Source organism: Mauremys reevesii, linkage group 5 (genome assembly GCF_016161935.1).
Source record: "Mauremys reevesii isolate NIE-2019 linkage group 5, ASM1616193v1, whole genome shotgun sequence".
Classification (NCBI taxonomy): Eukaryota; Metazoa; Chordata; order Testudines; family Geoemydidae; genus Mauremys; species Mauremys reevesii.
The window spans coordinates 104741757-104760624 of NC_052627.1; the positions used below are offsets into that span (position 1 = coordinate 104741757).

Consider the following 18868-nt stretch of genomic DNA (forward strand, 5'->3'; position numbering starts at 1 on the left):
GGGGCAAGTCTGTGCTTTGCTTATTGAGTCCTTTTAGCATGTTAAAGAGGGCTGTTTTTTATTTTGGCATCTAAATCCTTTGTTTAAAATTTCTCCCAAAATCTCAGTTGTGAATATAAAGATTTGTTACATTGGCTTAAGTCATTCATCTGACTAAGCAGTAAAATGCAGCAGAGATTGCAATCCCAGAAAAATGTTTTAGTAGGAAATAAATGGGTGTAGATCAAACACCCGTTATAGTCAGTGTAGCTGCATTTGGCTTGAAGCTAGTACAACTGCAGTGTCATAGTTGTCAACACTGATTAGTGACATTCAGTTCTTCTAAGGGGTTCAAATTACATATGCTATTGGAGTATGCAGATGTGTTCACATTCATAATAGAAATGTATTTCACAAGTGGAAATATTTCTAAGAGACAAATAGGATTCCTCTTAAGTAACTCAATCTCTCACTTATCCCGCCTTTATTGAAATTCAGTCACTTTTCGCAAAATTTGCATCAAAACATTGCAAGTCAGTTGATTCTAGAAGAACTTCAGCCTCAGCTGCTTTGGTTCAGATGAAAAAGCCCTGAAAACAACCTGAAATATTTTTAATGCCCCTTAGGCAGTAATCTCTGAACCATTGGCCCTGCTTTGAGCAGGGGATTGGACTAGATGACTTCCTGAGGGATCTTCCAACCCTAATGTTCTATGATTGATAGAATGCATCTTGAAGCTGCTTGATCCATTCAGTATATTGATGACTGTCGTATTTATTTGTTAGCATGCCGAAAAAATCATTCTACTGAAGCAGACCTTGAAAAAGAGTTTGTATTGGCTGAAAGGTTGCTGTCTCAAAACTAAAATCGGAAACTATTTAATTCTTGCCCTAAAGTTGGATAGTTATGTTGTTTAGGAAATATAACCTCTAAAACAGACAGATCTGAGCCATTCTCAGTTTTCAACCATATCAGCAGTTAAAAATAGGGCTGTCGATTAATCACAGTTAACTTGCGCGATAAACTCAAAAAAATTAATTGCGATTAATGGCAGTTTTCATTACACTTAAACAATAGAATACCAATTGAAATTTATTAAATATATTTGGATGTTTTTCTTCTTTTTCAAATATATTAATTTCAATACAACACAGAATACAAAGTATACACTCCTCACTTTATATTATTTTTTATTACAAATATTTGCACTGTATAAACATTATAAAAGAAATAGTATTTTTGAATTCACCTCATACAAGTACTGTAGTATAATCTCTTTATCTTGAAAGTGCAACTTACAAATGTAGGGTTTTTTTGTTACCTAAACTGCACTCAAAAATAAAACAATGTAAAACTTTTTAGAGCCTACAAGTCCCCTCAGTCCTACTTCTTGTTCAGCCAATCGCTAAGACAAACAAGTTTATTTACATTTACAGGAGATAATGCTGCCTTCTTATTTACAATATCACCTGAAAGAGAGAACAGGTATTTGCATGGCACTTTTGTAGCCAGCATTGCAAAGTATTTATGTGCCAGATATGCTAAACATTTGTATGTCCCTTCATGCTTCAGCCACCATTGCAGAAGACATGCTTCCATGTTGATGGTATTCGTTAACAAAATAATGTGTTAATTAAATTTGTGACTGAACTCCTTGGGGGAGAATTGCGTGTCTTTGCTATAACATGAAATATATGGCAGAATACAGGTAAAACAGAGCAATCTCAAATGACCCAGCACATGTTGTTTGTTTCAAGAACACTTTCACTGCAGATCTGACAAAACTCAAAGAAGGTACCAATGTGAGATTTTTAAAGATAGTTACAGCACTCGACCCAAGGTTTAAGAATCTGAAGTGCCTTCCAAAATCTTAGAGGGATGAGGTGTGGAGCATGCTTTCAGAAGTCTTAAAAAGCAATACACTAATGTGGAAACTTCAGAACCCGAACCACCAAAAAGGAAAATCAGCCTTCTGCTGGTGGCATCTGACTGAGATGATGAAAATGAACATGCATTGGTTTGTACTGATTTGGATTTTTATTGAGCAGAACCTGTCATTAGCATGGACACATCCTCTGGAATGGTGGTTGAAGCATGAAGGGACATGAATCTTTAGCACATCTGGCACGTAAATATCTTGCGACGCCAGCTACAACAATACCATGCAAATGCCTGTTCTCATTTTCTGGTGACATTGTAAATAAGAAGCAGCCAATATTCTTTCCCAAAAATGTAAACAAACTTGTTAGTCTGAGCAATTGGCTGAACAAGAAATAGGACTGAGTAGACTTGTAGGCTCTAATGTTTTACATTGTTTTATTTTTTAATGCAGTTTTTTTTGTACATAACTTACAAATGTAGAATTCAACTTTCATGATAAAGAGATTGCACTACAGTACTTGTATTAGGTGAATTGAAAAATACTATTTTTTATTTTTTACAGTGCATATATTTCTAATAAAAAATAAAGTGACGAGTGTACACTTTGTATTCGGTGTTGTAATTGAAATCAATATATTTGAAAATGTAGAAAACATCCAAAAATATTTAAATAAATGGTATTCTATTATTGCTTAACAGTGCAATTAATCACGATTAATTTTTTTAATTGCTTGACAGCCCTAGTTAAAAATGCTTTGATCTTTTCCAAAAAACGAAAGGAACTTTACTGTGATCTTCTGAGCCTCTAACCTCAAAAGTAGAAACCACATGAATTGCCATAGTAGATCTCACCAATGGTCTGTCCACTACAGAAAGGTAGTGAATAAAACCCTCATTCCTTCTCAACCACCACCCACACTCCTTACCCTCAAAAGCACACTTTTGTCTAATATAACTGCGACAGGTTGGATCACAGAAACCCCTTTGGGACTGCCACCTGATGTGCCTAGACTACCTCTGAGCCTGTTTTCTCTGCCAGCTTGGGACTTCAGCACCTTGCCTTGTTTGAGCCAAGGCAAACACAGATCCAAGTCTGAACCATGTGCCCCACAAGCTGCAGGCTGAACTGAAAACAGCTTAAGAGGTGCTCCTGTATTCAGCACTCAGATACTCAACTCCCAATGGGGTCCAAACCCCAAATAAATCTGTTTTACCCTGTATAAAGCTTATACAGGGTAAACTCATAAATTGTTCGCCCTCTGTAACACTGATGGAGAGAGATGCACAGCTGTTTGTTCCCCCAGGTATTAATACATACATACTCTGGGTTAATTAATAAGTAAAAAAGTGATTTTAGTAAATACAGAAAGTAGGATTTAAGTAGTTCCAAGTAATAACAGACAGAACAAAGTAAATTACCATACAAAACAAAATAAAACATGCAAGTCTATGCCTAATACAGTAGGAAACTAAATGCAGGTAAATCTCACCCTCAGATATTCCAATAAGCTTCTTTGACAGACTAGCCTCCTTCTAGTCTGGGTCCAGCTGTCACTCACACCCCTCTAGTTACTGTCCTTTTGTTCCAGTTTCTTTCAGGCATCTCTTTGGGGTGGAGAGGCTATCTCTTGAGCCAGCTGAAGACAAAATGGAGGGTTTTCAGGGGCTTAAATAGATTTTTCTCTTGTGGGTAGAAACCCATCTCTCCCCTTTTGTAGAATCAAGCTACAAAATGGAGTTTTGGAGTCACATGGGAAAGTCACATGTCCATGCATGACTCAGTTTTCTACAGGACATTCCCAGGAAAGCTCAGATGTGTATTGGTGTCTATCAAGGTCCATTGTTAACCCAGTACTCCCAATTACCTGAATAACCCCTTTACACTATGTTGACCAAATCTGCCTTAAGTGCTTTCTACAGCAAACACTTTAAATACAAGCACAGAGCCAGCGCTCATAACTTCAGATATAAAAATGATACATGCATACGAATGAGTACATGCAGAAGAACATAGTCTTCACAAAGATATTCCAGTTATGTCATATTTACACTCGTAAGCATATTTCTATAAAGCATGGGGTGCAACCTCACAATAACATTGTAACTTTCCTAGGCTAATCTTGCCCAACTATTGAGTGATTCTCGGGATCGAAATAAGCATCTGGGAGAAGAAATTAAACAACTTCAACAAAGACTTGGAGAAGTACAAGGAGACAACAAGGTACTGCAAACTTATTTTCTTTAATAGGAAGACTACAGGTAATGTGTAAACTGGACTAGAAACAAGCTCCTCAGAAAAATTGAATGAAGAAATATTTTGCTCTTTTTATTCATAAGTTTCTAGAATGTTGAGGTTACAAAAATACTCAGAACAAAAACAGCCTACACAGGATACTAGTAACCTAGGTTCCTTGGATATGATATTTTTTGTGCGTGCTACATTTGTTCTGTTTTCTTTGAGTATTTATTGTGGATCCTGCTTTGGGTTAATCACCACTAGCTTCTGCTGTTTTATATGCTCTTCCTGGTGTTTCCATTTGTAAATATATTTGGATTAGCATTTAATCTTTCCTTGGTTATGTGATATTTTTAAGCATCTAATGCAATAATGTAGAATTTCAGTATATGATTAAACAAGAAGGCATTATTTTTATATTTTTCTATCCAAAAAACATAGACCTAAGTGGTCTTGAAATATATATTTTGTTTTGAATTTTAAGTAATCATCCTGCTAATTATCTCTACATTACCAAGTTTAGCAATGTATATGGAACGTTGCTCAAAATCTGCTGTTCAATATTACTCAAACTCTTGTTGTCTGTTAATTGAAATATATAAGCTCAAGCTAAATGTGTGTACCACTCGCAGCTGGAGCTGTGTACAAAAGTATGCACACAAATCAAACTAGTGAAAGGTAGGACTTGAAACAGGTGGTAGGAAGAGAAAGATAAGGACTAAAATCTAGTGAGGTTTATGGGAAGCAGAATAAAAATTACACAAAGGCCTCAATCCCATACTGGCGTGTATCTGTGCGCAGCAGAGCTTCGCTTGAGTAGCTTGCAGGACTGGGGGCCTAAGAGCTGGCTTAAACACAGTTTTTATTCCATTATAACTGTATCTGTTCAGAAACTGATAAAGTGGTAACACTTATTTGGATGCAGTTATATTGGTATAAAGATGCTTATACCAGCTACTGTAGCTTATTCCGATAAACGTATGTAAATATTTTTGCTTCGTTTCCTTTCGCTCTTGTTCTCTAGCCCTTGTCTCCATTTTCTTTGCTTCCTTTTGTGTTCTGTTTTCTTTCATGATTTCTCCCCGTATATCGTTGGAAACTAACTGTTATTTTTTAAGACTATCCTGTCTCCAGTTCTCTCCTTTGCAGAGGAAGGATGGTCCAGTGGTTAGGGCACAAGCCTAGGACATGGGAAACCCAGGTTCAATTTCTTCCTCCAACATAGATTTCCTTTGTGGTTTCAGGCAAATCACTTAGCTGCTCTGTGATTCAGTTCCTCTTCTGTAAAATGGGGATAATATTACTGCCGTACCTCACATTGGTTTTGGTTTATAGATAAAGCTGCTCTGATACTATGGTGACAGTGTCTATACAGGACCGACAAGAGGGGGGAAGCTGGTACAAATTATCGGGGCTTGGCTTCGTTGGCCCTGTTTAGTTGGTCTGTCCTTGCTGGGGAGGCCCCAAAAACTGTTTTCACCGGGGCCCGAACCTGCTCTCGGCAGCCCTGTGTCTATATAAGTACCTTTAGATTGTGTTCTCCTCTCTCCCTCTCCTCTTTTTTTTTTTTTTTTTTTTAATGTTCCCCTGCACCCCTTTCCCATTTTTGTCAAAGGTGCTGCTCGGAAAAGGCCTACAGTGAGTACTAATGCAAATTCTGAGTCCTGTCAAGGAACAGTAAGATGTCAGCTAAAAATAAATATATTGGCTCAGATGGCTATTCAAAGACCATGCCATGGGAAAAAAAGATTAACAAATTCTCTCCATTTTATTCCACTCCTTTTGTTCATAATATGAAGACACAGAAAATCAAAAATCAGAGTTCTTGCCAGAAATGGCTCAAGATCTAGCTGCCCCACTGAGGGCTACATTGTGGCATTCAAGGTGATCTGTAGAGGAGGAAAATAGGCATTATTCATTTTTATTTCTTGTATAGTGCTTTTTATCAGTAGATCTCAAAGCTCATCACAATCTTTGATATACTTATCCTCATAACACCCCAGTGATGTAGAGAAAGCATCTTCATTTCACAGACTGGGATGTGTGGTACATAGAGACCCAAGGTCACACAGGAAGTCCACAGCAGAGCAGGGAACTGAACCTGGGTCTCTTATACCCTAAACTAGTGCCCTCAACACTGGACCATCCTTCCTCAGAAAAATAAGTTGAGTAAATGCTTTGTTTTCTTCCTGAGAACTAGAGGATGCTGAAGTGCTTTAAAAAAAATTAAAAATCTACTTTTTAGAAACCTTAATTGTTATAAATTTGAGGAACATGAAGTCTTGGCTTCCCTTTTTGCTGCAGGGTCTCCTTGGAGGACTAGCAAACTGGAGTAGGAGCTTTCACAGTCTTTAGCGTGAAGTAATTGAGGCTCTGACTCGAACAAAGACAATTTTCCTCCCAGCAGTTTTTTTTGTTTAAACTTATAACTCAAATGCCTAGCAATCTAACTATTTCCGTTCAGTTGCTCTGATTTCCATTTTGGGGTATTTATGATGTGATAATGCTGTTCATTCTCCATTTGTTTGTAGTCTCTTCGGGGGGGGGGGGGAAGTAAGCAAGAGCTGAATTTCTAATATAATATGTAAGAAAAACAACACCCACCCACCCACAAAGCTCCATGTTTTTCTCTGCTGCTCTCCTTTAAGCTCTATCCCGATGTTGGGGGCAATGCAGAATCTAACAATGCCAGGCCTTATACCTCAGGCAGACAATGCCTCCTGTAGCCCTGGGGAGCTCAGCCATTTGCCCACAGTAGAGAGGTGAGGCATACCTTTCCGTCTGCTTGACCAGCGTTGCTGGGACTACTACTACACCCCCTCCCAGGTCCACTTTCCTAGACTACTAGTTCCAGTAATGGCACGGTCCCTGGAGAGTTCTTCTGCTCAGAGCACAAGGTCATTGTGTCTGGCCTGTGTGCAGGAAGTGCTTGTGTCCTTTCCCTGCCTCGTGCACCCATGCATGGATGTGTTAAATATGGTCCTGTCTGTAGAAAAGAACAGTGTGTTTTAGTCACTGAGAATGAATGTGTGTAATATGCTCTGTTGTTTAGCAATCTGAAACCTAGCTCCAGTTGCCCCCGTCCCCCACAGGCTTTATCATTGGGAGCCAAGCCCTGGATTATATATATGTTTTGTAGTAAACTAATTGTTTTGTCGTCCTTTTAACCACAAATATCAGTGGAATTAAATGCCACAATTGTACCTATTCTGTCAAATTATTTTTCTTGATGCTATGGCTTTGGTAGTGGTAAATCCAGTTTCTGCAGTTTAAACAGTCTTTGCCCTGACTTCTCTCTGCAGGTCAATTTGCCACTGAATAGCCATCTTTGTGATACCTGTACTCTCACGTGATGGGCTGGACTCATGTCCTTTAATAAACTGAATTATGCAGCAAGGAGTGCATCAAAAATGGTGTAGTAACCAACACATTACCAAAAAAACAAGGGGAGTTTCACCAGGCATTAACTTTATCCAAGATTTTCATTTTAGGAACACAGCTAGTTTTCACTTATCTAATAAGTGGTACACAGAGTTTATTCTTGGGCCAGGTTGCAGTCTTTGAATTGTCTAACAGGAGTTGTGGTCTCCCCAAGAGACTGAAAGCTAGGAGTCTATAAGCCAGGGGTTCTGAACCTTTTTCTTTCGGAGGCCCCCTCAACATGCTATAAGAACTCCATGGCCCAGCTGTGCCACAGCTGTTTTTCTGCATATAAAAGCCAGGGCCGGCATTAAGGGGCAGCAAGCAGGGCAATTGCCTGGGGGCCCCCGTGAAACTATATTGCTCAGGCTTCAGCTTCACCCCTGGTTGGCAGGGCTCAGGGTGCAGGCTTCAGCCCATGTGGTGGGGTTTCAGCTTTCTACCCTGGGTCACAGCAAGTATAATGCTGGCCCTGCTTGGCGGCCCCCCTGAAATGTGCTTGCAGCCCACCACGGGGCCTCAGACCCCTGGTTGAGAACCACTGCTATATGCCATATTTTACTCTCTCCTAGCTTTGGTAGCAGAAATTCTGGGATTGTTCTCCTGAGCTGGCAGCAGAATTAACTCAGCACTGCAGTACTGATAAAATACGGTGTATACAAAAACAACAAATTACAATAATTTCTTCTTACATTTTTATACTGCCATTTTTCGCTCTCCGTTTTTTCCAAAGCGAAGGAGGGCAGAGGGTTGACGTCAACTTTGTTTCTGGCAAGGGATGAGCAAGCAGCTGCTTTTGCAGCCAGTGAATCTGCTTCTGGATGAACAATTCTGCCTGTGCTTGAACATGCATGGCTCATAGAGCCTGTCCCTCAATGACAAGGGTTTTGTAGAATTAAAAAAAAAACAACTCTTTTAAAATATCACACAGTGGCTCTGTTGAGGGAAGTGTGTTGATGGCCTGATTTTTTTTTTCTCAAATTGCATTAATGTTCACCAGTAGTAAGATACAACGGTTAATTGGGTTAGCAATGGGATTTTAACTGATGACCTTTGTACTTGTTATGGGAATTGTGGATTCTAGATGTTAAATACATAATCAGTTAGACAAGAGCAAATTGCTTGTATTTGCCTTTTTAAACCGGACTAATTTTCCCATTTATTCAGCTAGAACTCGAATGGCACAAGCAGTAAAACATTTCCAAAAGGTCTCGTGAAAGATGTGTTGCTGCAACTGAAGAAATGCAACTACAGTTACACTGTAGCAGTCAAGCAACTGAGTTCTAAGAGTACTTACTCTTATGGTTAATCAGAATCTCTTATCAACTCTGACACATGAAAACTACCCTAGGTTTACCGGGTACTTGATTTTTAAACCCCTTTTCTACCCAGTTTTGGGACAGTGATACTTGGAGAATAAACCCTTAAACTTAGAGGGCCTGAAGAGAGTACACTTGTGCCTTAAATGGAGACATGTAAGTTGATTTGGAGGCAGGGGAGAAGCTAGAAGCTTCGAGAAGGTGAGGTGACTGTCATCTCCACTCTAATTCCCACTCACGTAAGTCACTGGCAGAGAAATGATTTGCTGAGCTACTAAGGGTATAGCTCAATGATAGGACAATATGTTGTGTTGTGTCCAAAATAATTGCTGCAGTATTACTGACAATACATAAGACAAAAGTCATTGTCAAACTAAGTCTGTCATGTGAAAACCCACTGTGTCAGAGGTCCCATCCCTGGGCCAAGCAGCCTGCTGTGGCTTGGAAGTCCTATACGTGAGCTTACCAATGACCAGAATTCCCTTACCCAAACTACTTGCCCAGTGTGAGACCTTTACCACATTCAAGCCTGTGCAGAATTGGTCCTCATTCCTAGCCTAGGTCACAGGATACCTGGCAGTAGCAGTGTTATGAACTCTAGTGTAGAGTGCTGGCGGCTGCCTGCATTGTTATCAAGGGTTGTTTTCATCAGGGTTAGGTGGTGGTGCTGGAGAAAAATGCCGGCAGCAGCCTATCTGCACCAGAGCTTTTCCTGATTGAGCTGCCGTAGTGCTGGCAATGGTGGGACGTTTGAATAAAAAAAGTGAGACTGGTCTGGTGGGCTGGAAAATATATATAAGACGCAAATTTATCTTATATCAATCACTATCCCAATCCGGGCGCGGGATGATCTGTCGGGATCGATGTCGGGGCTCTCCCGCTTCGCCGTCGCGTGTGTTCGTTCTCGATAGGAGAGCGGGGAGAGGATATATCGGGATATCGGATGTCAGATGATGCGACGATATATATCCTGAAAAAATAATATCTACCCTACCAACGGCGGGGGTAGTGAAGACGTAGCCACAGCCTGGACAATTAGGGGATTAAGGGTCTGTTCATAAAGCAGCATAGGTGGTGTTTTGATGCCCTTTTCAGGGATGAGTCCTTCAACGTGCAATCAGTCATTGACTGTTTAGACTGGGAGCCACAAGCTATTCAGTTACTGCTGTGGAGTATAGTGGTAAGACAGTTGGTCTGGCAACCTTGCCTAACCAGCGGAACCAGAAGCATGACAGCTAAAGCCTGCTAGGTGGGGGTGGACACCTATAGCATGTATCAAATGCATGAATCGAATTGCTGTAGAAACTAGCTATGTGACAGGTGTAATTATTACACTAAGAAATCATGTAATTATTTGGCACTAACAGTGTACTTGGTCCTCTATAAGAGACACAGGCACTCAGGGTCCCTGTCTCAAGTTGTTTTATGGTTCTGCAAAGTGCACAAAAGTGCACTGGGATACCCAGAAGTGCCAATGTAACATTTCATTAATGTAATGGGCTGGAGACAGCATTTCAGTGCTGTGGCCTACGGTTGGTGCTCTACATGGAGAAGGTGAGTTGAAAAGAATTACTGTACTTTCATATTGTATGTGTGTGTGTAGCCACGAGTAATCTAGTTATATATTTAACCTTCTGGTTAGTATTTTGAGATAAATTTTGTATGACCAGATAAAACTATAGTGCAGTACAGTATCCCTGTATACAGTTCACAAATTCAACCTACCTTTGGAATCTAGAAGAGTTAAATTAACAAAACCTAATGTGTCACTAGTGTTTCCCATCTCTAATGAACCAAAAAAGGATCCAAAATAATGCTCCCAAAATACATATTCACATGCTGTGAAAGCCGTGTCACTGTACTCTTATTTTCCATGGCAATTGCTCCCTGTGCACATTGTGCTCCTTGCAGGAACTATGAATCGGGGCGGGGGGAGGTAATAGTCTTAGCCATGGTGCGGTACATTTAGTAAAGAAAATACCGCAGATGTAACAGATTCAAAGTTGAAACTTGTTTAGGGGTGACAGTGGCATTGCTGTGGCTCTGACCCTGCAAATATTTACATAATATGCTTAATATTACACTTTATTTGTCCCATTGGTGACTTATGAGTCTACTTCATGTGTCAGCCAGATTGATGGGATTACTCACAGCGCATAAAGTTAAGCACATGCATATGTCTTTTGTAGTAGGTCCAAATCCCCTCTAAAGACTCACTTGTGCCATGATTAAGGCTATGATTTAGTCATGGGTATTTTTAGTAAACGTCACAGCCAGGTCAGAGGCAATAACCAAAATGTCACAGCCAGTGACCTGTCCATGACTTTTACAAAATATACCCCTAACTAAATCTTAGGTGCTGTGGGGGTAAGGCTCCAGTGGCCGCTGCTTCTCCTGGGGGTAGGGACCCTGCCGCTGCTGCTTCTGGGATGGGGGGGCCTGGCCTGGGACCTCGCTGCTCCTCCGGCCCAGAGGGAGGCCCCTAGCCCCCCTGCTGCTCCTGGGGCTGGGGCGGAGGCGGCCCAGGGCCCCACCGCTCCTCTGGCCCTGCGGGTGGCCCTTAGCCCTGCTGCTGCTCCTGGACTGCTGCTCCTGGGCAGTGCCCAAGACCAGTTTCCTGTGGCCTCCGGAGCTGCAGCCGGCCCCAAGGTCACCCCAGCTACTCGGGTGGCCCTGAGGTCAGCTGCTGCAGCTAAAGAAGTCAGAGGTCCTGGAAAGTCACGGAATATGTGACCTCCGTAAAAGACTCGCAGCCTTAGCCATGATGCCTAGAAGGCTCTGCCAGATGAACATGCCTATGTTAACTGTGACTACTGCCTGCTGTGCAGAACTCACTTTTCACTTCATTTCTGTTCAGCACCTATAACAGTGAGGTCTGATTGAGGCATCTATCTTTATTTATTTTAACCAAAATTGTTGGGTTAAAATAAATAAAGGTTGATTTTTATCATTTTTGCCTGATCCTAGCACAGTAGAGAGAGTGTTGCTAAATAATGGCATGCTGCACTCTGCTTTGTTTGGTGAAAGCCTGTTTGTTTAGTGTATGCTGAGCCTGTCAGGAACCACCGCCGCTGTTTAAAGTGCACTTCACTTCAAAATCTACTGTGCTGGAAATACTTTTGGAGTCCTGCGGGGTCCTCTATTTGTATTAATCTATTCTGAGGAATAGGGCAACAAAATGAAGCGGAGTGGTTCTATCTTGAATGAATTCTGAATGATAGCTCAATAAAAATACAGTGCCCAGAGGGATGGAGTACAAACTTTATAATAAAAGGCTAAAATATAGAATAAACCCTTCTTTCTCCCTCCCCTTCCTTCGCTTTCCCCTAGCATAACATTAAAACGCTGACATTCCAAGAGTTACGAAGGGAAAAATCTTTACAGCAGGTGGTGCCACATCAGCAGACACGCAGGGTGCAGAACTGGAGGGCTAGGCCTGCTCGGCCGCACCTGCTGTCTGAGTTGCTGAATGTCTGAAGTGATCTGTCATTTAGGAATAAGATGTTGGACTTTAGGGGCACTTTGTGTTTAGGATTGCCCTCCTCCTCCCCACCCCCCACATTTCATCAGTAAATAAGAACTGTGATTTGACTGGTACAAACTTTGGGCCTTGCAACCCCTATTCCTGCAAGTAGTATTTACTCAAGGCTGTAATCGAGGATGCTGGAACGAGGGGTGTTGGGGATGTGACGACAACCCCTGGTTTGAAATGGTTTCCATCCTATACAGGGTTTACAGTTTGCTTCAATGGCTCTCAGCACCCCCACTGTACAAATTGTTCCAGCACCACAGGCTGTTATTACATATTACACCCCAGGCCCTTCTTGGGGTGTGGGATGAGCATGGTTGAATGGCATTAACCAAGCTCTCCCTATCTAGTGCTGTGTGCGCTTTGGAGAGATCCTAAGCTGATACTTGCATTGAGCGGGGAGAGGTTCCCTGCTCCCATTTTCTGAGCCTTCTGATCCTTATTTCATTTGTTACTTTTCTAACCAGTTGTAAAGTGAGATGCTATAGTACAGTTTGGCTGTTAGCACTATGTGTTTCTCCCCTTTCGTGTCTGTATGATCAGATGAAAGCTCTGACCCCATTCCTAAACCTGCTTGGTTTAAAAATATATTTTTTTAAAAATTAGCCACTGGTATATTTTCCAGGAATAATTCAGTGTGCTCCTTACAATATAATCCACACTCTCTTGTTTTATGGGGAGGGGGAAATTCCAGTTTGTAAAAAATAAAGCAGCCTGTGGACCATTATTTCACTTAGGAACTGTAAGTCACCCTTTGAAGTTTATCGGGAGAAGCTGTAGTAGCAGCACTTGTGTGGACTAAACGGGCTGCAGTGGAGCAGAAGAGCCTGTTTTTGATGGCCTACTGGCATCCTCTAAATGCCTAAAATAGATGGAATATACAGTCTTCTGTTTCAGAAGATTGATTTGCTAACTCTGAAATATAATGGTGCACATTAATTCCTTTGTGCAGCTGAAAAATGGGAGGGAAGTCATGGGAATTCTCACTGCAGATTTCTCAAGCCTCTGTGGAAATCCCACAAATTGGGCTACTGGGATGTAGCACTTTTTCTGAACTGTGCAAAGTAAACAATTCCAAATGATGCATGTTCTGCAGCCTATGCACTCTGTAGGCTGTTTATTTTACCCACTTTTAATCCTTGAAACCTAATCCTCACAGTAGCCTCTGTTTAACAGTAGTATTGAAAATGGTTAGATGTTAATTCAGGTCAGGCTTTGTTTAAAAAATAATGTTCACTAGCCATGAAAGATGCTGAAGATCTCAAAGATTTTGTTTTGCATTTTAGCTAAATATTATAACATCTTCCACTATTAGGTTAATAGATATTTCAAAAACATTTGTTTTCATGTTCATGTAAAAACAGCCCCATTCATTTAATCTTCATGCTCATTCTGCACAAAGGTTGCAACTGGATTTAGTTTAGGAGGTGCATGTGTGGTGCTGGGCTAGTCACTGTACTTCTCTGTGCCACGTTTTCTAATTTGTAAAATTAGAATAATAGTTATCGTCCTTTACAAACAGCTTTCAGATATAGAGGTGAAAAGCCTGATATAAAAGCAAGATGATATTTCTGGTAGTAAATCATTTTTAAAATTCAAAACCTTGTCATTTCTGGAGAATGAGGGTGGATCAAATGTCCATGCTCACTTTAAACATTTGCCCACATGTAAAATCCTTAAATTACTGCTAGAAGGCCTAATTTGACTCTTTGAAGTCACTGTCCAAACACCCATCAATTTGAATGAGAATGGGATTGGGCTCATAGGCACAAAAGTGATCTCTTGTAAAATATGCCTGGTTGAGATTTGTGAGAGCTGGAAAGGCTCTCTGATAACAGATTCCCTATCTAGTGATACAATATACCCTGCAAATATTCTCTCAAGTGTTCAATCTGTGTTCTGTGGCTTATGAAGTCTTGGCATTTCTTGCAGCTCCTTCGAATGACAATAGCAAAACAAAGACTTGGAGATGAAGAAGTTGGGGCACGCCACTTTGCAGCACACGAGCGAGAAGACCTTGTTCATCAGCTGGAGAAAGCACGAGAACAAGTAATAACTAATGGGCGTTCAGTGAGAAATTGTTTTCACTGCTGGCAAAAGAACAAGTAAATTGCAATGCCTCTGCTGTGCTGTAATTGCTGTTACCTGGTTTGCAATGCAGATAGTGGTGTTGGTGGCAAGGAAGTATATACTCTGGTAGTATTTATTGAATATATGTGTAAAGAACATTCAGAGCACTTTATGCATTTACAAGGTATGCACCGGTAGTGATTGCGTTGCTTCACCTCAAATTCATCCACCTCTAGGGTGGAATGTGACAGCTGTTGAGTAGCACATAGCAACAGTTTAGGATTGTCAGTGAAGAATCCCATATTTAATCAGAAATGTCAGAGGCACATAAGTCAACATGATAGGAGATGCCCAAACCATGGGTGAAAGTGACTTACAGGACTTAATGGTACTGCCGGAGTACTGAGGGGTGTGTGGCCTCATCCAGAAGAGGCATGGCCTCAAGCAAAAGGGGCGGGACCTCTCAAGATTTAAAGGCCCTGGGGCACCAGCTGTGGCTGGGAGCCCCAGGGCCTTGAAATCAACCAGGGGCGCTCTCAGCTGAAGAGGTGGCTGGGAGCCCCCCCGGGGTTTGGGGCAAATTAAAGGGCCCAAGGCTCCGGCCGCTGCGGGGAACCCCGAGCTTTGCTGGGCTGGGGCTGGGATTTAAAAGGCCTGGAGCTCCTGCCGCTGCGGGGAGCCCCAAGCCCTTTAAATCCCAGCCCCAGCAAGGCCACCGGAGCTGCGGGCGGGATTTAAAGGGCTCTAGCGGCAGGCAGGCAGGCTGTAGCGGCAGGCATCCCAGAGCCCTTTAAATCCCTGCCATGGAAGCCAGTGCGGACTGGCACGGCGTACTGGCTCTTGCTGGTACGCCGTACCGGACCATACCAGCTTACTTTCACCACTGGCCCAAACTGAAATTTAGTCAGGGGACAGATTAATGTGTAAAAGTAGGTTCTTTAATTTCCACAATTGAGTAAAACTTCTGATTGATGCCTTTTCCAAAATTCCTTGTGTCTTTCATCAGGAAAGTGCTCCTTAACACTGCACTCAGTACTACTCACTGTGTATTGAATCACCAAGACTTCATGGTGTCTTCACGTAGATGTCCACTGATAGTTGGTATCTCTCATCCCAGTACTCATCTGGTTTACTCCTGCTTAGTGTACTGAAGGCAGAACTTCAAAGCCCTGCACACACTTCAGTTGAAACAACTGAGTTTTAAGGACAGGTGTTAGGACAGTTTTTCTGCCCTATGTAGACAAGTTTTGTTCTTATAATTAGAAATGGGTCAAAACTTGAACCTTAAATATGAAACCCTTCGAATTGTGAGGGCTGCTGCGTTTTAAATTCTAACTTCAGGAGCTACACCTGTCATTACAATATTGGATCTGTGTCCAATCCAAAACTACCAAGGGCTCCTTCCCCTCCCTCCCCCTCATTCAGATGAAACTGTAATTTCTTAAGAACAACTGATCTCACAAGAGAGCCTTATCTAGATTTTGCCTCACACCCTATGCTAGCCCAGACCTACTCTATACCCAATGCTAGCTCTCTGGTCCCATGATACCAAGTTATAACTGTGCTAGGAACCACTTGGCACACTTGTTGCTGACCTAGTTCCAAATATAGTGTAAATAAGGTCTTCCTTTGTTGTATTCAAAATGGTTTCTAAATATTTTGCAAGCTCGTTCAGTTTTAATAGCTGAACTTTGTTTTAACTTTAGTTTTAATGAAATAGAGAAAAATAGAGTAAACAATACTTTTAAAACAAAATTGTGTATGCATGGTCAAAAGAGGAGAACAAATAATGCAATCTTTATTTTCCCTTTTTTGCTCTCATTTTAAAAGGGAGGAAATACAAGTGCACAAAAAAGTGTAGCTCTATGAATTTGAGTCAGAAGCTAAAGACATTTTGCAGAAAGGTTATGCATCTCAACTTTTCTTACAATGGTGTCTTCAGTGATATTATTGACAACAATTATAGGGAGCATCATAAATTAAAATATTGCTTGGTCAGGATGAATTCTAATTTCTTCTTTCCCAATATATTCAGTTAGCTTGAGTAGAGATGTAGTTGATCCACAAAGATTGGATCTAAACTTCTCCAAAGTTTTAAGGATGTTTGAATCTGGGGGTTTGGTTCAATCTTCATATGCTGCCTTTTAGTATGCTTATGGCTACTTTTTTGTTTTACTTTTATGGATTATCATAAATCTACTAACTAGCATTCTAAATCTGACCCTCTTCAGAAGAGAAGTACTGGCTACTCTTTTTTGTCTCTGGATGTGATGTACTCTTCAGTAAATTCTGCAGAATAACGATAGCAGAGCTTTGCTTTCTTCTCAGATTGAGACTCTGGAACATGATCTTCAAGCCGCGTTGGATGAGCTGCAGGATGTAAAAGAAGAGCGCTCTTCTTATCAAGATAAAACAGACCGACTCAACCAAGAGCTTAATCACATCCTGGGAGGACATGAAAATCGCATCATTGATGTAGATGCCCTGTGTATGGAAAACAGGTGAGTGTATAGGAAGTCTGCAGTGCTTCTCCTGTATGTACAGTGTGATGGTTCACATGGTACTAGGACTGAGTCACCTTGTTACCCACTGCCTCTAGCGAGAGGTAGCCTTGTCTGAGGTAGCTGGGTATTAGCTCCTTAACACCCCCAGCCTGTCAGCCACTCAAGCACTCTCCTTGAGTTGTGCCAGCCGTGTCTTTGCCTAGCAGGTTAACAAGAGGGGCACCCCAGACTCCTTGAAACACGTGATATCCAGCCCCGACACTGGCTACTCACAGAAATCCCAGATCATCCATTCCCCAACGAGTAGTGTACTCAATTTCAGTTTTATCTTAAATTGCTGCTCCTGTGTAATGCACAGGGGGCAGGGCCAGGCCAGCGCGCCAGGCGGCGGCAGGGCGGGGGGCGGCGGGGCGTGGCGGGGATTGGCGGCCCCTGCTCGGCTGCAGCGGGTGCATGCGCCGGCGCCCCGGACGAGCCGGACAGGCGGCGCTGCGCGGGCGCGCGTCGCCCCGTCCCCGCCCGCTGAGCCGCCGCAGGCCTGCCGCGGGCAGTCCCCCCGTCCGTCTCCCGCCCCGGGACCCACCACAGGGCGGGCGGAGCCCCGGGGGAGCAAATGCCCTGCCCCCAGGATGCCGGAGCCGCTGGAAGAGGGGACGGGGACTGGGGGGGAAGGCGGCGCAGCGCCTCCTGCTGCTTGGGGCAGCTACTGTTAGAGCCGCCCCTGGTAATGCACAGCACTTGTGAGCACTTATAATAAAACAAGCTTTATTTAAGAAAGAATAGAGATTTCACTAGAAACAAGAGTGATGGAAGCAAATGGTCACAATACAAAACAAAATTGTAAAACTTGAGCTAGGAGGTCTATGCTCATTAGTAGTTCCCTTTCTTATCTAATAAAGTGGGCCCTCTCCCCCAGCCCCCCAATGTTCTGTTGCAAAGCTGGCTGGTTTCCTAGGAACCAGCATCCTATCTTTCATGAAATACCCCTGCTCCATAGGCTGTCTGCTCAGTGAATGGATGCAGAGTGTCTTTCTCCACCATGTGATATATGGAATCACTATATCACATGCTACACTTCATGAATAAACGCCATGCAAGTTGGCAGGGAGGAATAGGGGCTGATGTCTGTAAGAAGATAAAGCAAAGGAATGAGAACTTCCAAAAACCCTGCTGCCAGGGACTTAATTTGGAGGGTGCTGTGGACATCAGGTTGGAGAAAGGAGTTGCTTGTAAAGAACAGTGAACCCTTTGCCCGTTAGCACCAATTAGCCTGTGTGTCACAGGCAGCAAATTGCTGAAATTGGTGATTGCATCAGGAGTTCATTCAGCCACACCACAGCTATAAAGAAAATATTTCAAAGAATGTAAACTGTCAGATTTGGACTCTTAAGTGTTGTGCTTTGTATTTGTTGTTCAGTTTCACATTTGTTTTTATTCCATCTAAATCATGAACTAGCAGTTGGAATTCATAATGGCAGGGAGCTTATTTGAGTTTTGCTTGGCTGAAATGGTGGGAGCGATGCTTTGCAGTGTATAGGGATGAGGAAGGAGGGAATGGTTCATATTCTTTGTCAGTTTATTGCACAGAATCACAGGCAATGTCAGAAGCAGCCATATTTGTACCCTTCAGACATCCTGCAGTGAATACTGAGACTGAACAGAATTTTGAGCGTGTAAATGTGTGGCTTGAGCACATGGATACATGGTTCTGGATCCAGCTTTGACCACAGAAAGGGTGTGTCTTTTTATGAGGAAATTTGCCAATACAGTTATGCTGGTAAATTTGCCCTTGTAGACAAGTCCATTAATTCTCTGTCACTGCTTTGGAAAGGGGAAGTGCAGTTACAATATGATCTGGGATCACTGCTAGGATATTAGAAGAGAGGGCCCTGAAGAGGCTCAGGCCTGGTCTACACTAAAAAAAATAGGT

General features: G+C 42.2%; 1 protein-coding gene across 6 annotated transcripts in view; it reads left to right on the top strand.

The window, feature by feature from the left end:
• The window catches only part of CCDC149 (coiled-coil domain containing 149), a 90124-nt gene that overhangs the window by 48367 nt on the left and 22889 nt on the right, over window positions 1-18868 (top strand). For all 6 annotated transcript variants that reach the window (XM_039542087.1, XM_039542090.1, XM_039542089.1 and 3 more), the window contains 3 exons: window positions 3974-4081; window positions 14297-14413; window positions 16763-16935. In XM_039542087.1, coding sequence (XP_039398021.1) covers window positions 3974-4081; window positions 14297-14413; window positions 16763-16935 — 398 coding nt within the window. The remainder of the gene's footprint in view (window positions 1-3973; window positions 4082-14296; window positions 14414-16762; window positions 16936-18868) is intronic.